The sequence below is a fragment of the Anopheles gambiae genome, chromosome 3 (assembly GCF_943734735.2).
Source record: "Anopheles gambiae chromosome 3, idAnoGambNW_F1_1, whole genome shotgun sequence".
NCBI lineage: Eukaryota > Metazoa > Arthropoda > Insecta > Diptera > Culicidae > Anopheles > Anopheles gambiae.
The window spans coordinates 57,928,542-57,950,190 of NC_064602.1; the positions used below are offsets into that span (position 1 = coordinate 57,928,542).

Sequence of the window (21,649 nt, forward strand, 5' to 3'; positions counted from 1 at the left end):
ATTTGTGGTACAAATCCAAACCCTCACATCTACACCGACAGGCGGGTTATGATTCACTTTGCAAAAAGTTGCACTTTTTGCAGTCAATCCCCTCTAGTGCAAATTGTGGGTTGAATGCAACCCCTAGCCAATTGGCAAATGCATCCATTTCATCCACCCTTCATTATTGCCTGAAGCGATGCAATACACTGAGATGAGTCAAGCGTTTATATGCTGTTGCACACTCTGCGATGGAGAGTGAAGAACACTAAAACACCATTAACCGTATTACATTCACCGCCCAACAATAGGAGACAATAGAAGAAAGGAATCACCGATATCACCATGCAAAACTGCATCCTTGCACAGAGGGACCGTAGTATGCAAAAAATTGGTTCGTCATAAGCTGGTTTCCCCTCCGGCGGAGAGTGCAATTGCAAGAGCATGTGAGTGTAAAACGGGTTGCCCTTCGGTTTGCTCTTTAACACACACTATGGCTTTTGAAACACCGCAAATCTGTTGCTGTTTTCTATTCGTGTCATCGATCCCATTTGCTTTCGTTTGCAACAATACAACACTGGATGCAATGAACGTCAATATTTTGGCAAAGTTGAAGCGTTGCAACATTCCCCCAAGTTAGCATGCATGCAGTGTTGCTAAGCGAATATTCATCCTATTCGAAATTGTCGGTTGATTGGTGAGAGGATTAACTTGCATTAATTGCAAAATTATGCACCCGCAAATGCAAAATGAGATGACAAATCGACAGGATGTGAATAAATTATGCAAGATTCATAGAACACGGGAATAATGCAAAGGGCAGGATAGTTTATTTCTTTTTCGATTTTCACACATAACCCGTCGACTGTAGCAGTGGCTTGTTATAATGGCATATGTTCATGGTTGCTAGAAATAATCCTTCAATCATCACACAGGAAACGGTATTTCCATACCATTGAATAAGAGCTGGAAGATACATACAATTATGAATTTACGTGTGAAGGTATAAATTCTATGCTGATTGAATATTAAAATTGTTTTCAGACCCAAAACAATTTTAAGAAAAACGATATTTATCATTATAAGTATAACTCTCTTTAACTTTGGCAAAAAAGTTTACAAATGAATTCCCTGAACAAATTTTAAAATCTAAAATCCTTTTTTAAACATCTATTTTTTAAAGACTCGATTAGGTATGTTTCGTAAATATTTTGTTACATTTATTCATTATTTGAAAATAGTTTGGCTAATGTTATGTTTTATGTGTTAGGATAATTTGTTTCCCAATCCTATCCATACTCAATGATGATTTATAGAGAGTGTTTATGACATACTTTTGTTTCACAGTAGCTCTGCTAACTTAATGACTTAAAAATGTGATATTTACATTTAATGTTTTTCAAATCAAATCTTAGGATTTTCTCAAACATTATTAACCTCAGTCAAAAATCAGCTGTTTGGCCATACATGTATTATAATAAATTGTTTTGTAGCTTATGAATAAGCGATGGTACATACGTATGTGAATGAACTACATAAGAGAATAAAAAAGATTTGCTCAATCCAACCAGCTGATTGTAGAGTTACCAACTGCTATTATAAACGATCTATACGGCCTTGTTGTATGCGTTTGTCGTATTTTTGTGATACCCTTTGACACGGCTGTATTTTTCCCTCGTTACGAGATCACTCACGAGTCAACGTTTACCATGCTGCATCCGTGGTTAGCGTAGCTAACATATGTAAATTAGGTGTTCGAACTGTATGAATGCTTCAAGCGTAAGATTTTTAACGCACCAACCGAACCCTCGATATCTAATGGATAAATTTAAAATATTAACGGTCTTCAAATTCCATTCATAGTCACAAGAAAGCCAACATATACCCCTATCGTTTTTTTTTTTTTTATCTGCACGAAGTGCACTTGTACTGCTTTATACCGACACAGTAGTGACTGCAGAAAATGAACTGGCGAATAATTAAAAAACATAAATTAAACGTCGGTTTAGATCGCAAAATCAAAGCCAAATTAGTAATTAGTAATTAGTGCAAGCAAAGCATGGTTTGTAGTTTATGATTCCATAATTTTTCAACATTAAAAAATGTCACGAAAATTATTTTCCTCTTCCTATCTGACCTTGCAGCCATAGTTAATCCTGCTTATAGAGGGCTGTTTCTTTAAAGATTGGAACGAAAGACGGACATTTTGATAGTACGACTTGACGACTGTGCCACGAGATTCACGGTGACCATTGCCATGGTGTTTTAAATATGGCCACATCCCACGTCCCACATTCACACATAGTCCCTGACGTTTATAACAAACAGTAAGGGTACCTACAAAAGTGGGTGTTTTTCTTAGTTAGTCCTTCAATCACTGCACCCTATGTGCATTTTAAACCCTCACATACGATTGTTCCATTTTCATACCGTTCACAAGCGATTTTGTGCGATCATGGCTTGAGCAAACGATTTAGCTATGCATACAAACTCCACCCCATTTTTAATGTTGAGAGATATTTGGACCAGCCGTTTGTAAAAATTTGTGTACGATAGTTTCATACATGCACTATTGTGCTTTGTACGACCCATGAAAGAAATTATTTAATAGTAAAACATGTAGGCAAAGGCAATACAGCTCGAAGACTGTGTCTGTTTTACAGCTTTTATTTTTCATTGTTTCTGAGCGTTTCAGATTGGCGTTAGAATGATTAAAAAAACCGATATGCAAAATATGTTAGTCAACACAAACGTTTAACTTTAACGTTGTGGTTTCATAATTATGTTTTTGTGATTTTAAGAGATGAATCTCAACGGCAAAAAGCAACAATCATTGTAATGTACCAAAAGATAATTTTCATCCTCACCATGGTTAGCATCATATTTAGAACAAGATAAGTGGACGAAATATTTTGCAGAATGCATTCGACCGCATCCGAGTTTTTTCGCTCGGCTTTGCATACTAGGTATAATTTAATCAGTTACATTTTTACTTATGTTTGCCGAGGTAAAACCAACGTTGCGGAAGATTTTCATCTCATCTTCCATGGCTCATATTATCTTGCAGCACATCATTTGGTTTCGGGTTTAGTCGAGTTGCACAAAAAAAAGAACGGTGGCGTTGAGATTATTTGTCTATAATTTTTTATGCATCTTTGCGTCCTGGGAAATAATGGTTCATGCTACTCTTTCGTGATTTAAATATGCATACAATCTGAATAAGCAAATGCAGATGTATGCTACACAAATTAAATGTGTGAAATAATCTACCATAAATATGTCGATGAAGGAAACTGATGAAAAGAAAAGTGGAGATGAAATGAATATTACAGTAAAATGTATTAGGAAACATTTATTGAAATGCATCGCTTCGAAAATGACACATAACTTGAATTATTGTTGCCGGTTCAGCAACAAATAATTTGAGTTTTGTGTCAATAAAACTGAGCCTTGCTTAATTCGCTAAGTTCTTATACGTTTATAACATTTGTACAAAAAATACGCAGGTATGATCCCATTTTCTGATAAACATTTTTTAATTACAGTGGAATATTGAGAAGTATTGTATAATCTTATAAGAATGTTTGAATTTGTAATCTGCATCAGAATTACAAGCAATACGAGCTAGTTATTAACAATTCATTTATTTTCAGGTCACGTTGATAAAAAAAATTTGTGTTTTACCTTACTATCAATAATATTCGTAGCCATCCTTTGTTGCTTTTTATCCTTTGTCTTTTCATAGTTCCCAGAAAAATAGATAGAGGGCAGCAGTATCCAATTAGAAGCGCAGGATTGATGGTTGATGTCTGAGCTATGAACGTGTTCGTATTTTCACGAGCAATATTTTAGTATGCACGTCTGTTAGTAATTTGATTTTATGCTAGCTTTTGAAGTGAAGTAATTTGTCATAAAAAAACTTATGAGTCACGTTGCACCGTTTTCATTTGATGGTTTAAGCATGTAATCTTAAAATTCTGCTTCATACGTGCATGATAATTTTTTTCATTCAACAAACCATGTGATACCGTATGTTCTATGGATACTGCGGTGTGTATTACAAAAACAACATAAGTTTAGTAATCTTACATGCATGAAAATGTATAGGAAAATATTTATATTAAACTAATATTTCAATAATATTTTAATGCATGCCTTTTGTGCATAGTTTTAATTAGTCAATTCGTTGAAAAATGTCTCTTTTTTGGTAAGTTATTGTATTTATCTGCTTTGCATTTAATATGACATCAAAAGTACTTCTTTTGTAGCACGACAAAATAATCGTATGAGTATGACGTAGCAAAACAAAAACCTTTCCCAGACCTGCTCAACCGTGTGGGTGCCTAAAATATTGGTATCGATTTCTTTTCTGGTGCTAATGTAGAGAAAACAAAACCACTGTATGCAGGGAAAACATACCAGAAAGGAATCTGAAGACCGTGCTGGTATTCAAAACCTACGAACAGCATGCGTCACAACTAATACGCAACCGTTCATCAATGTGAGGACTCGCGGGTGTCCTTAAAATATTGTTACACTGTGATTAGGGCGTACGTGGTGAGAGAGTGGGGATGAAATTAAGCAGTGTATGCAAACCTGGATATGTAGCGCCAAGTATGTTCCTTAGCCACCAGTACGGATGATGTAAATACCATTGTTAACGAAACCAAGAAAAAATATGTATGTGTCGCGGGATACCTAGAGTGTACGAACACAAAAAAACGCTCATAGTGAAAAAAAAAATTGAAGGAACATCGTACAGAGAAAAAAAAACAACCGCGGCACCCAGAACATGCTGTATGCAAATTATTGTATACAGGGGGTTTGAATTTATCGTTTAAATTCTGGTTCTGTTTTTTTTCAAAGAGCGTAAAGGGAAAATAGATTAGAACGAATGTGTTAATGGGGAGAAAATAAATACCGATGTTAAAGCATGAGTAGCAAAACAAATGTTCAATTTAACGATTTACGATTGCTATGAACTTCTACATCGATGAACACGGCGATTTGGAAATGATTAATCAGTTTTGTAGTAGCCGGTTTCGTAGTACAGTCGTCAACTCGTACGACTTAACAACATGCCCGTCATGGGTTCAATCCCCAAATAGACCGCGCCGCCATACGTAGGACTGACTATCCTGCTATGGGGGGGAATCAATTAGTCACTGAAAGCCAAGGCCACTAGTGGGTACAGGCAGGCCTTGACCGACATCGGTTGTTGAGCCAATAGAAGAAGAAGAAAAAGAAGAAGAAGAATCAGTTTTGTATGTTGCACTATTAGATTCGGGTTCCACGAATAAAATACACAAGATATAATTTGGTGTATTGGTTTTTGGATAAGATTAAAAATATCATATTTACGAGCAGCATTTATTCAAAAATCTATTATTGATATAATATACAAAGCAACAGTTGAATTCTCCGAAAACATAGTTCCTGATGGCTTTTCCCGTTTGGTTTGGATTATCGTTTCGTTTTAAAATGCCATTTTTTGGTTCACAATTTGGTTGATATTTTGCATATATTGCTATGCTTCGCAGAAAAAACTAATTAAATATTAAGCATAGCAATATATTTGGTAATAAATAAATAATAATAAATATTTACCATTTTTCTTTCAATAATTTATAACATTTTACCGAAAAATCTTGTACTCATCAAATCGAAGTTTATCAAAGAGCAGATAATCGTTAATTGTAACTGTGTTAAGAAAAATATATAGTTTCCTGAACAGATGAGCAATAGAATGATAGGTAGCCACATGCGCTCCAGTCAACACATATCGACGAACTAAGGTTTTGACAAGATACAAGAGCGTGCCAACTGCATGTAAAACCTGTATAGTTTACTAAATATGAATAAATACATGAATAAAATAGAGAAACTACAAGAAAATCCGTGAAACAATAGCCATGAGGATATGAAGCAGATAAACTGGTCTTATGAATAGTTTAGTTAGGTTTGTAGATATTGTCAATCAAATTTGTATCGATTATTTTGATGCTTTCCGTTTTCTATCAACATAAGAATAAGAAAAACTGTTAGTTGAAATATTATTATGCTTAGTACAATAGTTATGCTTTGCAAGCTTGACAGTATTTCCTAAAATAAGATTATTTGTTTTTGTTTGTCTGATTTGTTAACTAACGGTCTTTGAGTGGTTTTGGGTAGTTCAATTTGTTGGTGATCAGATATCATACAAATGCGATTTAAGCGTAGGTCGCATCTGGATTTTCAACGCTCGAACGATAGTTAGCTAAATGCTAGTAAACAAACTGAGAACGTACGACTGCAAATCATGAAACCAAACGTAGATACTGAGGATTGCCGGAAGCCACCTGAAAAAGCTCATCCTTATTGATTTAAACGGTTGATTTGGGCGACGCTAAATATCGTAGAGCTAGCCAACTTTGAGACGATCATAGTCAGGTATGGTTTTTTTATGCTTCTCTTTTGTTTACTTTGGGTTTTTGCTTCCAAGCCGTATTATTTCAATCGTTGTTTTTGTTGTTACTTTCGGTAAAAAAGTGCACTCGACGGTCGTTAAAGAGCATTTAACATAATTTGACACGAAACGAAATGCTCTTTCGTGATTCAAGGGAATTAGTAGTGCAGGAACATACATAAATTTCAATCATTTTTCAATTCGAAGATGAAAATACAATTTGCATTCAGTTGACTTTTTTGTTGCCATGGAACCCGTATGTGATGTGTTTTGAATCTTAATAGGAAGATTTATGTTATGCTCAACTTTTAAATAGTTAAATTTCATTGTTATGATGTTAGATATTTAATAGCTACTTAAAACAGTGCAAGGCTCAATTATTTCTAAAGATTATTTCATACATTCATTTCTTAAGATTATTTGAAATAGTAAACTATTATTGCTATAGGGCGGTCCCGTGGTACAGTCGTCAAATCGAACGACTGAATAACATACCCGTCATGAGTTGAAGCTACCTGGTAATCAATTAAGTCTCGAAAGGTCTCGCAGTCATGCTGGCCAACGCATGTTTCGTACTGGAGATATTGTTAGAATCAAAGCAGGATGGAAGCATTAGTTTGAGGTGTGTATGAAGTTGCTTTCAATGTCAATAGAATAAAAGGATACGTATTAATGAAAGCTAGCAGTAATGCGTATTCCACCATTGTATTGTTGATCAACATTAGTTATGCAACCTATGACCCATATTACTAGAAGCATGCTAATTTGGTTTTGAACCTTTTAATGTCGTGCGTTCATAACATAACATTTACATAAAACTTACCATGAGCGACATACTCAACTAGCCCTAAAAGGGTGCTCATTTGTGATAAGTAAATGATAATTCCTTTTTTAAAAGGTTACTTCTTATGCTAGCATTGAACGAGGTCATATACATGCGTTCTTATATGCTCTAATTTTGACCGTGACCGATAACTAAACACCATACACGTCTCATATGCATACACATACGACAGTAAATAGAAGTGAAAAAAAACACATTGATGGATATTGTTTTTTTAGCTTTATAGCTATTTTAACTTTAGGTATTGTTTTATTAGCTTTTTTTAGCTAAGAATATCTTGTTTAAGTGCAATAAAAACAATCGGATTTTATTATAAACAAGTTCTACATCTTTGCTCAAATCATATATCATATGGTTTTCAAGACATTCATGCATTGGAGCGGCTGTACGAGCAGGTAGTAATCAAAAAGGCGTAAAATAGATGAGAAGGGAGTATATTTCATAATACAATTTGTCCCTTCCAACATATGGGATGTTTTTTTCCCTGTTGTTAGAGCATTACCAATGTCACATTATTTAAAAAAATTGACCAATGGCCTGGATGGTAAAAATTGAGTATGTAAATGAGGGTCGAAAAAGATGAAAACAGGGTCATGATCGCGTGTGACAACTTTCTTAACAAACACGTGGCATGAGCAAATTAAATTATGTCCATACCATTTGAATTTCACACGCGTACTTTTTTGCATTCGCCAGTAAAAATATAATAAATTTAAATGTTCTTACAAATTGTAAGCTTGACGTATAACAATTTTAGCTTAAGTTATAAAAGCAGTCTTCGTTCTTATAATAACGCATTTGACACACTTTTGATTCTGATCAAGTTAACTTTCATGAGCAGATCATCGATTTTAAGTTCCAGTTTGTCACTCCAATTCAGTAGCTACAAAGTAACATTTGTTGCAACACGTGAGCATAACGGGTGGTCACGCTCTCATGATGATGGATATGGAAGAAACTTGATTCATATCACCTTCATCCTTTAGTTGATCATCTTCTTGAGCAACCAATTTGTGTCGAAGATAGTTTTTTTGTATTCCCTTTTTCATTCCATCTTTTTAAACTTTGGCGGTGCATCAGAGGCGCCTATACTGACCATTGGAACAAGAACGTAAAAAGCATGCTAATCTTTAAGTTTATCTCTTCATTCACTCTCAGCGATGTTAAAAAAAACTATGTTAAGGTAAAAAGGAGCTGCAACTCAATTATATACCGCTAATGCAGTTGAGATTGGTTGAAATCAAGAAAATCATGCAATTTATTTCGCGGTGCAACGTTACAAAAACTGTACTGATCTTCGCTCTACATAAGCGAAATATCATACCTTATAACACGTACCAGTGGACGCAGAGTGAAATGTATACTTAACTTACCTTGTTCAAAAGTTCCTCATGCTCGTGTACATGCTTCAAAAGCTATAGAAATCTTCCTACATTTTGTAGCAGTTTACTAAAGATTTTGAGAATAAAAAGTATGCCCCAAGTATGTATTGTAGTTCTAAAGTAACATACAATTTCTACTATCCTTATTATCAAAATATGACCTTTTTACAGTGCATATTTTGCTAGAAAATATCTGTCGAACACACTTTTAACTCAGGAAGTGGAAGTCTAGCAACCTTCTTCGAATCTTTTTCAAGTAAACCAAGTTATCCATCACTGGATGTTTCACATGGTATATGATGGCTTGCAATCTTTCGATAGGCCGAGAGAAAAATCGCATTTAATCGTGTTTGAACATTAGCTCACGATTACTCTCAAGGATCAAGTGGTCTAACGGTGCATAACTGAAACTTGTGTTGTTTTTTACTCCTGAATAAAAAAAAACTTGTATTGTTTTGATTAATTTGGTTTAATTACGAAATTTATATCCGATAAAGATTCGTGGTGTGTGAACTCAAAAAGATAGACCAATATTTTTTTTGGCACTTGTTTCTGATGGAAGAGGAAAAATTAGCGAACAAAGATATGGGTTGTGTAAGATAACCTATTATGAAGCTTTTACATTTCGATTATTTTAATACTTAATCTAAATCATGTTATCTTAAATGTAATTATTTTATCTTTGTTTTGATTTTTGAGGAGGTTGTACAATACATCAATTCGTCTTGTCGAACGTGTGATTAAAATAATTTCAACGTGGCTACAAACACTTTCAGTGAGTATGCTTATATATTTAATACTACCTTACTTGCTTACTACGACATTATGCACAAGAGTATAATATATTGACGAATGTTTCTTGCATTTCAATACTAATTTTACATCAACGCATGATCTGCCAATTGCTGGCTCCATTCGGCATCAAAGATGTAACATTTTAAGGTCGGAGTCGGGCAGAGCCGTACAGAGCAATCCGGACCCGACTAAAGCCTCGACTCCAATAGTTCCGAATGGCTCTGGATATCACCGAGCGGAACTGTAGTTTCGATTTGGCTGGAATCGGAGCAGGGATGATCGGAAATGGGTTTGAGCCGTGGATGTGATTCCGACAATTTATCACTAGTTGTTGCAAAGTTTCCAAGTGGGTGTACCGTGCTGTTTCGAATTACGTACACGTAAGGCGTTTTTGATATAAAATCTTGCTTTGAATTCCGGACAGAATTAAACATATGATTTAATGAAATTCAGAGCACATTATGATAAAACACTGTTGTTTCACGTTGATAACTCCTTCTACAATGGATTCCAATGTATTTCAAAGCACATGGGCGCGATTAATGGGAATTATCCAATAAATAACATTGGCGCAGGTTTTTTTTAGCAAAATTCAAAGAATACACAACAATTCTTTGGTTACACACAAAATTGGTTAGACACAATTTTAATTTCTTCGAGTACGTCATGTAGAATTAAAAAACTGTATGGCCAAAGACTGGGTATGAAGATATTCAATAAAAACAAGCCGAATGTCCCGAATGTGAAGCTGTCCGTAATTTGAAGCATAATGGTATATATTTTCATTCCTATTTCGTTTCTAGTTGACGCAAGTATGTTTTCCATATACAATGTGCAATGCGTGGTTATTAAAAAAATTTGGTAAAATGTGTGATTGAATCGAAATCTAATAAGAATAAGTTTCCATTTCTTAAGGGTTTAAGTTTGTTAGATGTTATGGGTACATAAATGTTCTTCTTCTTCCTTGGCATAACAACCGTAAAAAAAATGATAAAATGATTGTTTTTCTTATTAAAAACTTAATACATTAATACAATTATAATAATAGATTGTTTGGTTTGCAAAGTTAAAAAAAAATCTGAATATATTCTCGAAGGCGGATTCAAAATCGACCGCATGCGGCCCGCGGGCCGCCAGTTTGAGATACACGATATCGTAAAAAGTGACTTATCAAAAGATGTATATGATTGGGACGGTCCCATGGTACGATCGTCAACTCGTACGATTTAACAATATGCCCGTCGTGGGTTCAATCCTAGAATAGAGGCCGTCTCTCCGATGTGCAAGAACCGACTAACCGGCTGCATGGTAATGAATAAGTCTCGGAAGCCTGTACAAGTTGGCATGTCCGCGTAGCACGTTACGACAAATAGAAGTAAAGAAGATGCAATGTCACAAAAAATAATTGTATATCTGTAACAAGCGTATTTAACAATTAACATCGATAGGAATTCTGATTTGCCCAGTTAAAATAATACATCAATGATGATTGCATTGCACCTTGATTCGTTCCCCGAACATATCGGTTATTTTGCAGAATAGTTTATTGCAACTAAAATTGATTAAAAATTCAAAATCCAAAAGAAACCCCAAGGACAAGATCAGTTTCGCGGTATAGTCATACATATGACTGACAATCCTGCTATGGGTAGGGGAACTGGGGGTAGTTTCGACACCTTAAGGTTTTCCTCTGATTGCAATTCTTTTGCCAATGTAAACTTACTAGTAGACATCGAAAAAGCTTTTTTGGTGTATTATGTACCATCTTACGAGAAACTACGGTTCCTGGATTGATTTTGATAACATTTTGATAAAAATAAAAAAGTGTGTTTTTTGTTGCGTCACGACTGCAGTGCGGGTAAGTTCGACACCATGATGGGGTAAAATCGACACCTTGGGGGTGATTTCGACACTTTGGTTTTATCTTTTAAAATAACAAACTCTGATGGCCTGTAGTTTTCATTAAGTTCAACAAAATATTTCGTACCAATTTTACGAAAAATTAACACAAAACAGTATTGAAATATACGAAAAAATGAAGATACAAGCAAGAACAAAAATTTCATTTCAAATAGCATCGGACCAGACTCCATATAGTAGAAGCTGCGGCGATAGCATCTGGTTTACGGAATAATTGGTTAAGATTCCTTTAAAAAAATAACCTGGTCATCTTCCAGTAATCTTTTTCTTTTTCTATAAAATCGAAGGGGGTTCAGTTTTATTTTTCTCTGCCAACTCGAAAACCAAAAGGTGAACATCGGTCAATGTGATTCCAAACCAGCGACTATTTTTTTCTTCAGTTAAGCCTACCCGTCCTAAAGTAAGCCTAAAATACGGTCAAAGCCATAACAATATTAATTTTCATAAGCCTAAACCATATACAAAGTACATGTTTTGAGTCCGAGTTTGGCAAACGTTCTGTGAGAGAATAATAGCTAAATTCCATAATTATAACTTCCTAGGTTTGTTGACATCTTGAATTTTAAAGCTTCTACGGTATTTTTAATTGCGTGTTTGTTCAGCTTGATTATTACGTTTGTCGTACATCGTTAAGGGACATCTTTATAAAATACAGGACGATATAAACAAAGTTAACATGCTACAAATAAGCATTACACTACTACCAAGTGGGGTGTCGAATTTACCCCCATTGGCCGCACAAGTTTTAGTGACATTTTATATTATATAGATTAATGTAAAAATTACGCCTTGTGATACAGAACTAATCAATAGTATTTATATAACAATACTATTAACATGGAAACTATAATTTTGTTGAAATAACGCCACAATTCCTTAAGTCCCAGAAGTAAAAACTTACATCGGCTGTCAATCAGAACCACCATGTGTTTATTTTGTTGTTTTTTGACAATTGACAGTTTTCTGATCAGTGAAATGTGACTCAAATATTCGAAACAGTTGACATAAATAATATGTATAAGTTTTTTGTCTTCAAAAAGTTCTATAAATACAAAAACGGCAAGGTGTCGAACTTACTCGCAGTGTCGAACCAACCCCGACTTCCCCTAATCAATAAGTCACTAAAAGCCAAGCTCACTAGCGGTACAGGAGGCAGATCTTGATCGACAACGGTTGTTGTGCCAAAGAAGAAGACGAAGAAGAGTGAAAGAACTTTGCCAATTTTAAAAAAATGAAAATAATGTTTTTTTTGTTTATGACAAACATTCGAGAAAAATACAAAAAAAATCCATTTTGTGTATATTTTTTAAACAAAAGTTATTTGCACAATACATACAAAAGTATATCAATTAAGTTTATAACATATTCATTTAAAAGCAATAAGGCTAAGATGAGAAAGCAATACTGCCTTTACGAACCGTTCCCCCGGAATAAAAAAGGCAAAGATGAGCAGCTATAATCCATTTTTTTTAGATTAACGTTATTACAGCTTCGGTCATATATTCATACAGAGAATCAAAATTTAACAAACAAAAAAACATGTATTTATCAACTATAAAAATTGAATTTTAATTGAAATACATTTCATACATTCGTTCGGTAATATTATTTAGATCAAAATTCAAAATTGTTTATGAACATTGCTTGTAATTATATACGTTGTTATCATATTATTTAACGAAATTATCGACTGTGTTCGGTATTATATTAACATTGTTTAGCTCAATTATGGTAAATACTTTGTCGAATTTCATCTAATTGTCGTAACGAGCTTCTGACTTATTATCCGGGATGTCAGCCTTTGCTACGGGAAGAAGGTTCATATGAAGTTTGAACCCCCGACGGGCATGTTGATAAGTCGTGCGAGTTGACGACTGTAACAAGGGACCGCCCACGGTACGCAGTCGTACATGGTACATACATTTGTATGATTGGGCTAACAAAGTCACATACAACACACAATGGATATTTATTCCATTGAAATTAATGTCCATTGTAGAGGAAATCTGAGTTTAACTCAAAATAATCAATCAATTCCAGCACCTCACAACACGCTATCATAATGTGGTCTTCGATTCACGCTACTTTAACAAACGTATGCATGCAGATCTATTGCATGCGATGAGATTTTATTCCAGGACTTCGAAGTGATGCACGAAGCATCTTGGAGATACGTTTGCAACGCAGCATGTCTGCTGACTTCTTGAAACCGCATTTATGACAAATTAAATGCATGGAACTAGCCGTCGTTGATGAATGGCGTAAATTAATAAGTACAAGATTCATATATTCATATTCGAAAAATAAATCGCCCACCGTTTCAGTTGCCGCTCAGTATGAAACACTCACGGGACTCTCAGGTTCGGTGAATTGTTTCAGTAATGCTTATACCATCCTGTGTAGGAATTCTGTCTTCTCTCTCTCTATCTCTGCACGGGAGTTGGACACCGACAGCTCACAACGATTATCGAAACGATTTGCACTACCATGTCCTGCATATATCAAATGAAGAATGCATAATGCGAATGGGAGCTATTCAAAATCAACGAAACAGTATGAAATCTGAAGAACGATAAAGGTTGCGCTACATAAGAAATCAGTCGGAGTTAAAAATTAAAACAAGGGTGGTTTTTTAATCAAAATTTGGAGTTTAAGACTGCCAAAACGAGCTACATTTTATAATTTCGTAAAAATATTTTTAATAAAAGATAGATGAATCATAATTATATTATTAGGAATGGGAAATAATTTCAATATTTTCAAAAAGGATCATTCAAAAAAACAAAATAAACACCTTTCAGTCCTTTTTCAGCTGTTCATCAAATATTTGCTTAACGTTATTTTTCCATTGTATTCAGTACATTGCAATGCTAAGTTCTATTAATTATTCTTTACTAAGAGAAATGTGAAGTTATTTGTATGTTCTGTATTTTCGGATTGTAGCTGTTTTGAGAATAATGCAAAGGTTTCTCATTTCAGACTAAATTACACGATCTCATTTTTCTTTTCGTTGATTGTTGAAAATATAAAGAGACCACATATTTCATAACCCGATAGTAACGTTTACATTTTAAACAAAATGATATACAAAAATACAGTAACACACACAAACACACCAGTTAAATACAAGGCTGGTGTCAAACATTAAAATGAATGCATTCAGTATCTTTCCTCATCGTATAAGCACTTTTTAAAAGAGGCATTTTTGGGAACATTACGCAGACTGCATACGAGAGTCATTGTATTTTTTATTTTGGATTCATTTTTAATGACTATCACACATTTCGGCATTGGGTAATGATAACGACGAAAACCTCCAGTCTGTGATTATGGAATGATATAGAAACGACGACTAAACACCGCTGTCATGAGGGTGATCATTTTTTTGGCAGCTTTGGTGACAGAGAAGAAAAAAGGCAAAAATATTGCCATTGAAAATGTCTCTCGGGCAACGTATTTAAATTCATCATATATTCATACTGTTCCCCACATACGTTTTGACAGTTTTTCAGCAAGATGCATCTGAATGAGATTTTTGGGAATCATCCCCAACCAACTGGTGATAAAGGTGAAGATGCTGCTGATGTGCGGTGGAAGAATCCTCACGTGTTCCTCTAGTCCCTGGGATTTTTTGATAGACCGGAAACGGATGCGTTCGGGGCGGGTATTTAGCAATTTGGTAAGAGAGTGAATATTTAATGCCTTTCAACTCTGTGTTTCTTTTTGCTTTAACTTCAACCCTTGAAATAATATGCCAGACGACTGTGACACATCGCACTGCCAGCTGTTAGAGAGGGGGTGCGAGCTCATGTGCATGTGTGTGATTGTGTGCGTCTGAGCGTTAAAACGCAAAGGAAGGATAAACAAAGAGAACGGTGAATGGCACAGGTAAAAACGACAACGGTACAGGAATGAAAGAGCTGTATATGTTACGAGTTACCGTTTAGCAGGTATGTTTACCTTTACCTCAATAAGCCGGAATTAAGGCAGAGAAAATGTGTCACAATGCATCTTAAAGCGAAAACATAGAATACCCGTTTAAGTGAAGACGCTACCAGAAATGGTTCCAATTCAATCACTGCATGTCTATGATATGCGTTAATATGTTTTGCTAAATTGGTATAAAATTGTTGCAGTTGCACTGATATCCTATTTAACAGCTCGTTAAGTGATGAATAACTGAACAGCACAAAATTTAAAGCAATAATGGTCATATTAGGGAGGCACAGAAAATGTAATAAACTTTACATTTCGGCAAACTTTCTTCTTCTTCTTTGACACAACTGCTGTTGGCCTCCCTGTGCTACTAAAGTGCATGGCTGTCAGTGACTTGTTGATTATACATAGTAAAAAAGTCAGCCATACACTTTTGGGGAGCATGGGGCTTGAACCCATGACGGACATGTTGTTAAGTAGTGCCAGTTGACGACTGTACTAGGAAACTGGCTTTTGGGAAATATTGCCAGTCATAAATTGCACAAAGGGCTGCCGCATGCGGCCATGAATAACCCCACAAATAAACAGTATTTAATCCGAAGTTTCGAATTTAGCCCTTTCAAAAAAAATCCAGAAGGTCGGTATAAAGTAAAATGCAGGAAAACCACTGCCTTCAAATGGAACCAGTTTCAATGTTTTTGCTTCCGGAAGATTGCATTTGTTTTCAAAATCGCTAGACACAAATGGAGAATTATAAATGCACATCTTTCTGCCTGTCAGATTACCGATCGGCGAACGATCTTCCTACGAACGGTGGCTGGCACACCAACGAAGCCTGATGGAGACTTCTGTGTGTGCTACAATCAATTTTGTTAAAGATCTTATCTGGCCATGTTTATCGTTAGTTGTTATAGTTCTTATGCATTCAAGCACTCTACAGCATTCACCAGGCTCGAAAAAACCTGCATGTATTTTCCTATTCGATTGCTCGATTATTGTGAGCAGGCTACAAGCGTTAATGTCTGGCGGTAGCTTTGAAGCCAATGACATCTTGTCTAAAGCACTGTATGTATTGATCGAATAAGTTATTCATATTAGGTGGTGGTAAACTCCCATCTGGTGGTAAATGATCCCTGCTAGCAAGATGCACTATTCAGTTCACTTCATCGTTACAGGGTGACAAAAAGTCAACCCGCTAAACAACCAACGATAGAGAAGGAAACTTTATCCAGCGATTGATGATATTTGCTCACAAAAGAATTCCGCTCATACGTTCTATTCGACATACAGAAGCGCTCCAACCCATGGACCACATAAGAGCAGATAATCTAACTCGACATTACACAGCCTCATGAAACATTGCGTGGGAGAACTGGCTCAGGAAGATTTTTGGTCCCCGTGTAAACCCTGAAAAAAACCTGAATCAATGTTAATATGGAGTGTTTACCTCCCCCAGACTGTCGACAGTCTCCAAAAAGTGCTGATCCTCAATAATTCCAAATGTGCTACGGCTATCCATCATCACATCTCTAGGCTTTTCGAAAACTTTAAAGTGTTTCCCTGTCAAACACAACGGTACGGTTCAGCGGTAAGTATTACCCTCGAATGACTGCCCAACTGCCCGCCAAGCACGATGAAAGCCTTAAGAGGTATACGAGCTTGTAGATAAGATGCTCATTTGTTAATGATATTCGATTGTCTCTTTTAGCACCTTTATTAATCATCAACGCGTCGGGGTCTTTTCTTCTCGATCTCACTCGTATCGTTGCTTCAACTCTTAATGTGGCAAGAACTAGGAACAAACAAAAAAAACAGACACACTTTCTAAGGCTATTTCAACCCATGCCGAGCGTTATGAATGAAGCTACTGAAGATGAATAATGGTAGGATTTGATGTTGTTTGGGTTTGTCCATGGTTGTACAGAAGCCAGATTCGAGCAACTTGGCATTAAATTTCAATTTTTCAGGAACCAAACATTTCAAATCTCCAAATGAGCATAAAACAGAAACAATAGAAAATGTCCGACAGCAGTTCTGCACTTAGTGACGTTGTCACTATATACTATTTTATGCTTCAGTCAAATCGTACGGCTTTCCTGAGTTTGGATTTATGAATGTACCTTTTAAGTTATTTTTTTATTTTATCTTAGATCCGGTAGCGCTCCAAGCTATGATTTTTTTATTTCTTCAACCACGATAATTCATCAATAAAGGGCTACTGGGTTTAGAAAGGATTATGAGTTAGTGTGTAGGTGTATGTGCGCCTGTACAGTTTTTTTTTAATTTTCAAGCCGAACTTATAAACTGTTCATCGATGGTAGGCGTGAGAAAAGATTACGGTGACCTTCACTAGGCACACGGATAGTTATTTTGCAGCTTTACACATTAGTCAAACTCCGTTGTCGAAGCGCCCGCTCATAGATCCTATGAAGACAGAACAGGTTGTCGAATTTTAGACACACCTTTAAATTTAATCCATAACTACCAAAGTGGGCTTCGTGCGAAACAGCGTTGCAAAAGGTACATTAATGATTGAAAATTGAAGAAACAAATAAAGCACATTTATTGAGTTTATTTAATACTGTTGCTGTTGTCACTGTTGTCTTCGTCTTTGTAGTTTTGATTTCATTCTACCTGTTTTTGCTCAAGCGAGCAGCCTCCCCAGATGTATGAGATCGCCTAGCCGAAGATCGAGCAGCTGTGATAGCTGTTTGGCGGCTGCGGAAGATATTAATTGTCAAACAAGTCCACTGCTTTCGAGATCATTAATCAGATTTGAATCGTCCCAACTGGGTGGACACTGAGCATAAGTTTTATGCGTATGGTAAGCAGGAAAGCCAAGCCCAGCTGCACGCTACATGACGCTTGCTGTGCTACGTTAGACCGCTCTCGCTGAATATGTGTAGCAGTTGAAAATAATCAACATTCTAAATGTGAACGATTCCATTTTTAAAACACGAAACACGAAACGTACCCTTTACGCTTATTGCTTCTGTGCATCCGCTTGATTCACATCATATTGGTTCTTTATAAGTAAAATAAAACTTGTTTATTCAGACTCACACAATTATCATTACCTTGGGTCCTATGTTTCTTTTTTATCACGTATTTAGCTTTATTTTTATCATTTTTTTCTTTTCAACGAGTTTTTCAAGTTTTGTTCTTTGCATGATGCACACCCTGCAAGACATCAATAACTGAAAAACTTAAAAAAACACACAATAATAAACCGATTTGTAACTGAAATCACGAAAAAAGTATTTTATTTGTCACCGTAGCGATAGTGGATAAATTGCCGTTAAGCACACTCATAACTTTCCTGCACAGTTCTTATTTTATGTAGGTTTTCATTCAAAGATGTAATACTTACCGAGCGTTGTGTTCATTGTTCAGCTGGATGTTTATTGCACTGAAAACTATAATTTGTTTTTGAAAATTGATATTGAATTCGAGCTACTCTGGCAAATAACACTGTCGAATAAAGATTCTTTTTAAAGATTTTATTGCACAATTCCTTTCTTAACGTTACACTGCAAAACAAACTTGTCTTGTCAAAAACCTGAATTTGTGTCTCCGTTCAATAAATAAATAAATATTCCAATGAACCTAAACTAATTCAATGTTCAATGCTAGGATGTTGCAACCATGGTAGTGGCTCCCACATGTTTAAATATTCTGTTGATAGTGGCATCATTTGGAGTGTCCGGGTGTGGGATGTGTCTGTCTGATAATGAAATTACATTGGCCGCTTCGAGCGGCGTGTTAAAGTAGTTAAATTATATGAACTCAATATCATCATTTGGCGTCTTGGAGTTAAGCTTGCTTTTGATAACACGTAACTTTTTGATAACAGTAACACGATCGTTGTAAGTATTCACATGATTTCGGGTCATTTTAGATTAATGTGCTGGTTGTTCATAGTAGTACCGATAGGGATCGTTTGCCCGAACCGGACGCACAAAGTAGGTGGCTCGGCGATTGTCGTGGCCAGTGTGCACCTGGAAGCTGGTTTCCTCGTGATGATCGGCCTTGAAGATCTTCTTCAGTGCCATGATACTAGCGATGGTGAGGGCAACTTTACTGATAACCAGGGCCTTGAATGCGATGGCTCCGAGGGTCTTCAGACCAATAGGTCCAGCAATACCCATGGCGGTCAGGAGGGCAGCAATGACGTAGCGGCTGCCATTCTTTTTGTTACCACTTCCTCGCGCTTCGGACAAATCGAAGCTGATGGTGTGGGTCTTGAGGAACTTGTCAATCTTCTGAACAAGTGCCTTATCCGTTTCACCGAGACCTTCCATCGATCGAGCATCGGACAATCCGAGGATGGTGCTCTCAGAGTTCTCGTCAGCGGACACGTTCTTCTGCTTGACAAGAGTTACTCCATCCACCAGTTGGATGGAATCCTGTCAAATAATGTTTGTAGTTCGTAAATTCGCAATCAAATTTTACGTTAAAGAGGTCATATTACCGAATCGATGGCACGGGAGATGGAGGTCACCGCTTTTTGCTTGAGGCACTCGGTAAAGTCCGCTGTCTCTTGGCAATCGTCGTAAACCTTCTGCAGGACACAAATTTCTCCACCAAACCAGCTACTGCTTGCTCGCCACGAGCATCCTCCCGTAGCACCAAAAGCGGATGTCGCCAGTGCGACAACGAGCAGGAGCTCCGCAATGATGGTTCGGTTGCACATTTTGTTTTGCTAGCTTTAAAAGTGCGTAATGCACTTTCAGATACACTTATACACGCGAAACTCGTTAACGCACACTGATTCTGGTACTACACTGTAAGCACTGCTGGTATGAAAGGATGTTTTACTGATGATAACCAAGCTGCAACTGAGGAATACACTGATTAGTACGTGCTTTTAAATGCACCTCAATGCTCTGCTTACGATACCGTGGTACCATATGATGAGGTACGAAGCGAGTTTAGATGCCCGTCTTGTATCTCTCTTACTCGTACGAGTGAAAATTTTTCATCACTGACTAAAACCACACATCGATGCACATTTTCACTCGTTAGAGTCTCGAACATGAAGCTAGGGTGGAATTTCATTCCACTCAATTTGCTTACCAGCCGCTCCATGCATTTCCACAAAAAAGAAATCGGTAAGGAAAAAAGAAGAAAAATCGGAACGGAACGTGGCCAGCAACACTAGCAGCTATGCAAGAAAAACTATACCCTTGTAGCGAAATCTGGAGCCCTTAGAAAACTGGCTGTCCATCCATCCATCCATTCAACCATCAACCTACCCGGCATGCAATGCCTGCATCATGCAATATCATCTGGATGCATCCGCTAGCAGCCTCGTTTTCCCCACGAGACGGGTTGGACAGTGAAGCCGAATCTGCAGAAACACGCTATATCGGCGTATGTTATCTGCAGCTCTCTCATACGAGCGTGAAATATGTGTTGCGCTACATACTGTTCTTTGCGACTTCCACCAGCTCAGCAAGATGCATTTTGCATTGGTTTTGCCGCTTGTTGAGTCGATTAATTCAATTACCACCACTGCCCTCTGCTTCTAGTGCGCACTATTCGCAATTAGAAAGAAAATAAATCATCGCATGCACATACATGCTACGGTATCTTACCGACCAAGATGTGGTTTTCTATTGTTGAATTAAAACCAAATGTAGTTCCAGTTGGATGGAAATTTGATTTCCAGTAACGTACTATGTGTACATGCTTGGTAAGATTAAGAAGCGGAGTTAACTGAGCTGTTCAAGAATACCGTTTCAGAGAAAGTGAGAACATTTTACTTTTTAATTGCTAAATGCAGACATTATTTAATACAACTTTGTTTTGAAATTGAAAAACATTTATAGGATTTCAGTTTTGATTATTTCTATTAGGGAAAGTAAATTTAAATTGCGATAACATAACGGTACGTATATAAAAATAAACCTCCATAAGAAAAAGAAGAAGAAGAAGTAGAAGAAGAAGAAGAGGAATGCTCTAATTTCCCGTTTGATGTGATATAGACAAAGTAGAAACAGATTATCAAATTATATCATATGGATCAATAATAAAATAACAAGAAATGTATGCATTAAAATTGCGAATGCAAATAGTTGTGCTGCGATACACAGCGAGAGGTTATTACAATGTTGTTTTTTTTTGTTAAATTGCCTTGTTTTGTACAAAATATTTTTTATAAGTGCATCCTGTTCCTTCTTTTCGGAAGCTCGCTTTTTATTTGCAAAAATATAATAACAAAATTGTTTGAAATATGCATTTGATTGTAATATACACATGAGAAAAACTTTGTGAGTGATAGTTCATGTTAAATCCATGACTCCTTCAAGCAGGCATGAGCCTAAGATACGCATGTTACTCGTGTTT

At 36.3% G+C, this 21,649-nt stretch overlaps 1 protein-coding gene across 1 annotated transcript; it reads right to left on the reverse strand.

The window, feature by feature from the left end:
* Positions 1-18,786: 18,786 nt before the first annotated feature.
* LOC4577835 (uncharacterized) lies at positions 18,787-20,145 on the reverse strand. Its single transcript, XM_001230818.3, has 2 exons — positions 19,773-20,145; positions 18,787-19,707 (listed from the first exon to the last, which is right to left on the reverse strand). The coding sequence occupies exons 1-2, from the start codon at positions 19,992-19,994 to the stop codon at positions 19,201-19,203; spliced, it is 729 nt and encodes a 242-aa protein (XP_001230819.2). The 5' UTR covers positions 19,995-20,145; the 3' UTR covers positions 18,787-19,200.
* Between the last annotated feature and the right edge of the window lie 1,504 nt (positions 20,146-21,649).